Source organism: Vicugna pacos, chromosome 9, assembly GCF_048564905.1.
Source record: "Vicugna pacos chromosome 9, VicPac4, whole genome shotgun sequence".
Lineage (NCBI taxonomy): Eukaryota > Metazoa > Chordata > Mammalia > Artiodactyla > Camelidae > Vicugna > Vicugna pacos.
In genome coordinates this window covers 42,280,935-42,289,973 of record NC_132995.1, presented here as the reverse complement: position 1 = coordinate 42,289,973, position 9,039 = coordinate 42,280,935, and the positions used below count along the sequence as shown (strand labels likewise).

Genomic DNA, 9,039 nt, shown 5'->3' with positions numbered 1-9,039 from the left:
TCACATCAAGGAACTGCCTGATGGAATGGCCACAGATGAACAGGTCATTTGTTTCAAAAGATACTTAAATACTCAATAAAGACATAACAAACCCTCCCCCCCTCACTGTTATCAGACGCCACGTTGTGGTAGAACATCAGACAAACTCACAAATTTACCACAAAAATGTGTGGCAAAAAAGAATAGTTTATATATATGTATATATATAAATTTCTATATTTATGCCAATGTACTCACTCAGTACAAATAGCAAAATAGTATACCATTTCCTAAATACAAAATATAGCTTTCCAAAAAAATGAAACACACATTAGATATAAACCATCCAAAACTTGAACGATTGAAAACTGTATTCAAAATTAAATGACCCAGAGTAGGTCTCTTTCTGAAAAGTTCCCTTCATATCGGCAAGAAGCCTGTACTACTGAAAACATAATTCAATGCCTCTCAATCAGAGAGAGAAAGAAAGAAAGGGTTGGGGATGGAGGGAAGAATATATGAGAACAAAGAGAAAAAACAAATTAAAGAAGAGCACATTCAAAGAACCAAGGAAGACCATCACAAAGGGGGGAGAAAAATCTGGCTGTATAAACAAAACCAACACCACAATTCCACAAAGTTCAACTAAATGTATAGGATAGAAAAAATTAAAATAAAAAAAAAAAAAAACAAAAACAGAAAAGTAGCCTTCAACAAACAATTAACAGGCTCTTTTTTTGTACACTTAAAAAATAAAGGAAACAGACAAGAATGCCAAAACATCTTATCTATATATAGATGCCACACACAATTTGGCCTTAAACTGTATTAACAGCTTTCTACATGCCAAAAGGAAAATAAGATACAAGCATGTGTCCAGACAACAGGTTGTAGTGAGAAGCAGGCATCCCATGGGTGGTGAGAACACCCAAAACTGTATAACTAATGCTACAACTGCAAGTTCTGGAGTGTGTTATTTTGCTCTCTACAGATGTAACACAAATTAATTCTTCATTTTAAGTCAATGATATGACCCTGTAAAGCCTAAGGCTTGTGGGAACCATCAGATAAGTGACCACTTCAGACTGTAAAGCACTGAGGTGACAAGTGAATTACACCCACTGCAGCTCAGGGAGAAGTGATGTTTCCAGAAATTTTAGTTTGTCTTTTTTTTTTAATTAAAATTGATACTATTTCCTATTAGAGGGAAAAATTTGAAGACTTCAGAACAGCACCGTTCATGGAAAAAAAATGCAGTTTCTTGTTTCTCAGGAATCAGCTCCCCTCACTTCTGAAAGGGTGGCCCCCTCCCCAGCCTGTGCTGCAGGAGTTGCTGGGTTACCCCAGGTCATAGTGGCCTTTTCATTTAAGTTACCACAGGGTCACAAAGTTAGTATATTACTAATTGTCTAAAATAAAATGAAGAAGAGGAGAATAATAATAAAGATGAATATAAAAAGGGAACACCAGTCGAAGACTGGGAAAAGAAAAAAACACTCCAATTACTGTCAGTTTTAACTACTGTAGGAGGATATCAGAACCTAATTTACCATACATTCTCCCTTTCATTTTTTATAGAGCAAGATGATTATTTTTCTATGCAGTTATGGTTAAATTCATTAACAGAAACAGGGAATTAACAACTCTCTGAAAAACAAAATCAATAGCATCCAGCTGTTCCCAGTTTGTGTGTTGTCTGTGATAAAGAGGCCTTGAATCTGTGTAGAGCTCTTAATACAGCTTACTTGTCAAAATGTTATCTCTTCAGTTTCTCCATAAAAACTGAAAAAGAATTCCTTCACTTTGGCCAATAGCTGTGGTTTTTTATATTGAAAAATCACAGCATTAGTTATTATTTAAACTTTCCTTTTTCAGAAACCACTACTTGACTAAAACAATGCAGGAAAGAAAATATGAATGAAGAACAAAAGTAAACATGACAATATGAATTATTTTCTAATAGCAATAATAACTGAGTGGTCCAGCTTATCAATTTAAACTGTACTTTTAAAGATATAATAGTGCCTAGGTAAATAGCAACAATTAATTCTGTCAGCTGGAAACTCAAATAGATTCTCAGTCATCACTGTTATTAGGAACATAAAATATAAAGATGTTAATGATGGTGGTTAATCACTGCAATAGACAGCATAGGTGTGCTCTTTTGCAGTCAGAGTAAAATCTATTTACTCAGTCACAGTTTTTCATATTTTGTTTTGTTTTTAAAGTAACAGTTCAATAATCCTCATGGAATCACAGATTTCAGGATCTCTTGAAATCAGGATTTTCTTCATGGAATTTCTAAAAAAAAGAAGAATTTTAATATACTCACTAGGAAGGGAAAGCATTTATAAAGCTCCTCTCACCCTGAAGGATCCCAAAGTATAATACAGTACTATAAATGATACTTTATCATATTTATACTGCCAGACTTTTCAGACTCAATATTTATTTCTTGAGGAAGGGAGAAATGAGACATAATAATATCCAATATATAGTACAGTCATCATCAGATGTTTTGTCATCCAAGGCAAAGAAGCTTAGAGCCAGAAGGGATGCCCAGAACTAACAATACAACCAAAAGCTATCATTCAGAGTAATTTACTCAGAGTAAAAAAGCACCATATTGTGAGAAAGCCATATTTTAAAAGATCAGAATCTAAACAGTTGTTATTACTTAACTCAAATCTGTTAATAATAATAAAATTTATTGATATTTTCAGTAAGAAAGAAGCCAAAATGCAATACTTACATACCCAGTTAAAAGGAGCCAGTCAAGTTGTTCCCTTGGTTTTGCAATGAAACAAGCAAATCAATCTTTTCAATGTTCTGGTTGGTGTTTATAGAGGATGCCAGTGGAGAATTCTCTGGCATTTGCTGAGAAAGAAGTGTTGTCACAGGTGGCTGGCCCTCATTTTGTGGTTGGCCTGGCTGACTTATGGCCATCAACTGATCTGGCAATGTAGCTGGTCCAGAAGTTAAAAGCTGACTACAGTCTGCAGAGACATTTAAAATAGAGAAGACATCTGATTAGTTACTTTCTGTTAGGATTCACAAGAAGATATTTATTAGTTGCTAGGGGAAATTCACTACTGTGCTCACTCAGTATAGAGCTAAAAGTGAGGCACCTCACAGTCTCCAAAAAAGGTTTTCATTAAACAGTACTGGAATTCATCCCAGGTTTCCTCTAAGTGGTATAAAAATACAACATTGCTTAGTTTTCATCATAAGTCTTATAATTTCCATGGTATTATGAACATTAGATGGACTTCTGTCTCCTTGGAAATGACTTACTTTAATTGGCTGAGATTTTTTTTGTCATTCTTACTTCCTTTTCCTTTCAAGTTTATAGCTTAAAATGGCAAACACACACACACAAACACACACACACACACTACCACTACATTTAATCCTCCCAATATCCTTATCAAGTATATAATATTATCACCATTTTAGATGTGGAAATTGAGGCTCATGCAGGTCAAGTAACTTGCCTAAGGTCTCAGTCCATATAAATGGTATAGCTAGGACTTGAATTCAGTTCTAACTACAATCTGTGCTCTTAAAACCATTGTGTTTGCTTCCTTCTAGTAATAATAATCTGATCATTTCAACCAATAACATTTAAGAAATGAGAAATTAGAAAGAATTCCTTACTATTTTGAATGCCAAATAAGAACATTCCTGAAGTCTGTTGAGAAGAGCCAGGAGAATTCTGTAGTTGGTTCATGGTGCCTCCTGTAGTGTTGTGAAATAAAGTAGCCTGTGGTTGAGGTGAAGATGTGGCTCCTTGGATTCCAGGCATGTTGTTCTGAGGGGAATAAAGAGGAGACTGTTGCATGTCTTGTTGGTTTATACTGGTCTGCAATGCAGACATGGATGCTGGAGACAGGAAGAGTGTTACTTGCTGCTCTTGAGAACTGGGTGACCCTTGCACCAACTGAATTTGAGGAGAGCTATGGAACAAGGTCTGTGAAGATTCAGACTGAGCAGGACCTGGGTTCTGAAGTGAGGAAACAGTGGGTTGATTCTGAAATTGCATGGGCTGCTGCTCTTGATTCATTGTGGCCATATTATTTTGTTGATGAAAAACTGACTGGTTTTGCTGCTCCTGATTAGCCAATGGATTCTGACTTGGGTTGAATATCATGTTTGGTGGTGGCTGCTTCTGAGGTGCCATTGTGGCCATGGTATTCTGGTTACTGAACAAAATGCTCTGTTGTTGTTGTTGTTGTTGTTGTTGCTGCTGCTGCTGCTGCTGCTGCTGCTGCTGCTCCTGGGATGGAGAGTTGCTCTGGATGGTAACCATTGAGTGTTGTGACTGGAAGATGGTTCCTTGTTGGTTTTGAGGCATTGGATTAGGAGGAAGGGAGCCCAGGGGAACCTGAGGCTGAAACAGACCTTGCTGGGCGGGTTGTGCCTGTTCTTGGGAAAGCATGGGGGTCTGGATGTGTGATATTGGAGCCTGCTGTTGGAAAGCAGCTTGCTGCTCAGTGTTTGATGTTGACTGAAGTGGAGAAATTGAATTCTGAGCTGCAAAAAATGTTATCTGTTCTTCTTGTGCTACTGTGTTAGTTTGAAGATTATTCATTGGACTCTGGGAAAGAAATATGTTGGCTGACTGCTGGTCTTGAGGAACAGAAGAGCCCTGTAACACAGCCATGGTATTCTGAGAGTGAAACATTGGAGGCTGCATTTGTTCAGAAGAGGTTGTAGAAGTCTGACTGTGGACAATAGGACTTGGACTATGAAAAATGGAGCCTTGTGGTTCCTGGGAAAGGTTCTGAGCATCAGCAATAGGATTTTGAGGATGAAAAAGTTGAGCCTGTGAATGAGAAGACTGCTGCAAAAAATTTCCTGACTGGAGGGACATCATCTCATTACCTTGCTGGAATAAACCATTACCTTGCTGCTGGGTACCACTATTCTGAACACTCATCATGCCCTTTGTAGATGAAAAAAGGTTAACTTGAGATTGACTGTCCCCACTATGTTGCATTTGGACCATCGTCTGAAAGACACTGTTCTGAATCTGTTTTGCTTGTGCTCCAGTTTCTTCTCCATCTCCTGAACCTGATGTCTGAAACATGGTTGTGCCTGGGGTTGCAACCTGCTGTGTGGTGGTTGTAGCAGTTTCATTTCCAGAAACTGCAGGAGAAGAAGAAAACAATTCACACTGCATTTGCATGTCCTCATTGGTAGATAATGCACTCATCATATGAGAAGTCGGCTGGTAAACTGGAGATTGCTGAAGGTTTCCGTTTGCTGAAGCAGTTGAAGGAAATAACTCTGACTGAATCTGGGCAGCTGCCTGGCAGATACTCTGTTGCATTTCTATCACCATTGCAGCTGACGATTCCATCACTTGCTGTTGCTGTTGCTGCTGCTGTTGATTAGATAATGTGTTTTCAGTCTGTGGGTGAACACTTTCAGCTCTTCCAGCTATTAAATTATCTGGTCTGGTATGAACTGCTGGCTCTGCTGAGGAAAACATTCCAGGGCTTACGCTATTTTGAATTTGACTGACTTGCTGAAAAATGTCTGCACTAAGCTGTTCTTGAACATTCTCATTACCATCTGGAGCAGAAAATAAAACTGAAGATAACTGTTGCTGTGCCTCTAAAACTTGTTGGACCAAGTCAACATTTCCATTGCTGCCACTAGCGGTACTGCCTGTAAAACTTCCTGCCTGCAACTGCTGAATCGTACTCTGCAGCTGACTCACACTATTTGGTGATGGGAAAATACTTGATGAAATCTGCTGCTGTAAAGTCTGTGCTTGTTCTTGCAGTGGTGACTGCTGCTGCTGCTGTGACGCCTCAGTCAGGTGCGACAGATTCACCACCGTACCATCTGACTGTAATACCTCTCTAGACTGAGTTTCTCTTGTCTGAAACTGTGTAGCCTGCTGCAGTAGCGCATCACTGTTGGGCAGCTGACTAGACGCAGAAACTGCTGGAAAGGTTCCGGGCTGTGAAATGTCCTGTGTTTGGATAGTTGTCAGGCTCTCTGGGTTGTATGCCTTGGGCTGAATCTGTTGCTGCTTTTCATTTTCAGAAGGCAAGTGGGAAGATGATGATGATGAAAAAGACCCATTTCCTGCTATGTTAGAGATATTTTCTAATGTTTGCTGAGTTGATCCAACCGTCTTTGTAGTCTAAAAAATAAAAATTGCCAAATAACATGTATATATAAATATTAAATGAGCTCATATGATCTCTTAAAAATTATTATAAAAATATATGCATATGCAGGACCAGTTTTCCACTCTATATGATTAATTTGGAGAACAGGTGTAAGACTATGATTCTCAGTCATAACATGATGCCTTATTGTCATCAGGATTTTAAAATGAGTACCATAAGCAAATATAGTCAAACAAAGAAGGAGAAAAATCAGCTGTTGATATGCTGAGGACAGTAAGAACACATTAATTCTATGGCTTATGAATTAATAGTAAATTTTAAAATAGCTCCATTTTGTGGATCAATGGTAACATTATGGTGGAGGGGAAATAAGTGAAAAAAGGAAATGAGTTACAGGAAAGGACTGGAGGAGAAAAGGAAATTGTATGTCTCTAATTCTGAAAATGCTAAACCAGTACATTCATTAATTCCCTACATCCCACAGGTCAAGTTAACATTTAGGACCCTTGTTGAAAATGTATACTGGAAGTTGCTTTGTAGACATTTTATTTGAGTATAAATTATTCACTCTGAAAAGCAAAATATATCAAGTGCATCTGAAGAGAAACAAATGTGAAAGAAACAGGAAAAGTAAAAAGCATAAACACAGGGAAAAGAAATTAAATCATTCAAAATAAAGCAATTTTTATATTTGAGGTTAAGATGTGGGACACTAGTCACTGTAGCTCACCTTAAAAATAGGGGAAGATCTTTTCTCTGCTGTTACTTCCATTGGAGTAACATCTTCACTCTTAATCATACTGCTTGATATGAGTGGAGTGATCAGAGCATTAGGAAGAATATTTACCTTATCTAAGTTACATCCAGTCGTTTTCATTGCTGCACACATACCAAAAAAAGAAAGAAAAATTAAAAATCACTAAAATCATCAGTTATTTCATTCTAATATGTGTTAACACATTAGTCATGATTTAAATGTCTATTTTTTGATGCTATGATGGCAGCAGGAGACACAGTATTGGTGTATCAAAATGTGTCTACCCTTTTTTTAAGGAGCAGTGTCTTGAGGACTCCTAGTAAGAGTCTAAGACCACAAGGTAAATATCAACAAGCTTGAGCATTTCAGTTATCAAGTGATAATCCCAGGACCCTTCCAAGGTGCCTTGAATTACACTGCCTAACACAACCATGATATATTAACATGACAGGATACAGTGTAGAAATCTCCAAGAGATTAAAGTTACTTAATTACAACTCTTGCATTCTCCTCTTAGTATCTGACTGGCTGGCTGTATATAAAGTCAAAATTTTAAGGGCTACAGGACTGTCTGACAGATATCTCTCCTCAACAAAACTCAAACTTCTCATTAGAAGATGCTATCAATTAGCCAAACAGATTTTGCTTTTCTAAATTAAATGTCTTAGAAAACTTGAATTTGCCAAATTGACAAATGAACACATTTCTCTTTTAGATAGGAGTTAAATTTTTTTTTTCTTTTCAGAAATTAAAGGACTCTTTTAGGTCTACCAATTAAATTTCCAAAGCAAAAGCAGCAAGTGTTTTTCTACTTCCATCTACTCCTATTTCTGGGGATAGTTAGAGATTAACAACCGAGCAGAGGCAATATGTAAGGCAGATAAGTAGGTCTGACCACTTCATTGTATCTACTTTTTCCCCTTGATTCTCTTTCTTTTTCATCTACTTAGGTCTGCCACTGGCACTTAGTGGAGCCTACTGAAAATCAATAATGCAGTCTTCTCAGTCTTCTTCTGAATTGGAACACATAGCCAAATTTTGATCTAAAAGTTTACCACTACTTTCAGACCCTGTGTAAAGAAACATAGGTTCCCCAGAAGCCATAGCTGTTAAAGTTCTCTCTTTTTTTTTTTAACTGAACTATTATAAACATATAATACTATATTAGCTTCAGGCATACAACACAGTGATTTGATATTTTTATACACAGGCTTCTTAATTTGATACTGAGAAAAAATCTTGGCTACAAAGAGAATTTTAGAATGGATTGCGGTATATGCATGATATTTATCTTTGTAAATATTTTTATTTAAAAATATTTAAAACTTTATCCAATCTTACTTTAAATACAACACAGTGATTTGATATTTTTATACACAGGCTTCTTAATTTGATACTGAGAAAAAATCTTGGCTACAAAGAGAATTTTAGAATGGATTGCGGTATATGCATGATATTTATCTTTGTAAATATTTTTATTTAAAAATATTTAAAACTTTATCCAATCTTACTTTAACTTGTCTCACAGTCAACTGGCTAGAAATAATTCCTATGGAAATTGATCTTACTAAGGAAGAGGAAAGTGCCCATTTAACTTTTGATATCCTATACTTTATTGCTCTGAGAAATTGATCATTTACTCATGAGTCCTTTGGACCTATTTTCACCTAGATTCTACCAATACCATTCAACTCACAATCCAATTCTGACTGAGACAAAGCTTCAGATCATGCATAAGACAGGCATTTAAGTATTCTAGGCCCACCCCTAGAAATCCAGGGCAATTTTAAAGACAATTAGTGTCGTCTTAAGTTGATCCTATAATATCAACTGCTATTCTTGCTTTTAAATTCTGTTAGAATATGAGCTCCACGAAGGCAAGATTTTTTTCATTGTTGCCTGGTGCATAGTTGGTAATCAATAAATATTTGTTGAATGACTAAATAAATGAATTAATCAATCTAACTTTATCAGTCAATTAAGTTTGTTGTGAACTGTTTGGTTAATTGTATAGTAGAGAGTTGCATATTTTCATTAATACTAATTTCATTAGTATTTCAGATCTAAAATTTTCTCTATCTACAAACAGGTTTATATTACATTTCAGTTAAAAACTGCATATAAATATCCATTGACAAATGCATTACCTACACAGTT

At 36.4% G+C, this 9,039-nt stretch overlaps 1 protein-coding gene across 15 annotated transcripts in view; it reads right to left on the bottom strand.

Annotated features, from left to right (window-relative positions):
• Positions 1-1,157: 1,157 nt before the first annotated feature.
• The window catches only part of NFAT5 (nuclear factor of activated T cells 5), a 107,788-nt gene continuing 99,906 nt past the window's right edge, over positions 1,158-9,039 (bottom strand). For 10 of the 15 annotated variants that reach the window (XM_072967630.1, XM_072967632.1, XM_072967638.1 and 7 more), the window contains 4 exons: positions 6,856-7,004; positions 3,637-6,136; positions 2,736-2,975; positions 1,158-2,280 (listed from right to left, as the gene is read on the bottom strand). In XM_072967630.1, coding sequence (XP_072823731.1) covers positions 2,740-2,975; positions 3,637-6,136; positions 6,856-7,004 — 2,885 coding nt within the window. In that variant the 3' untranslated portion in view covers positions 1,158-2,280; positions 2,736-2,739. Of the gene's footprint in view, positions 2,281-2,731; positions 2,976-3,636; positions 6,137-6,855; positions 7,005-9,039 lie in introns of all 15 variants that reach the window. The other 5 variants (XM_072967631.1, XM_072967633.1, XM_072967639.1 and 2 more) reach the window with 2 other exon arrangements.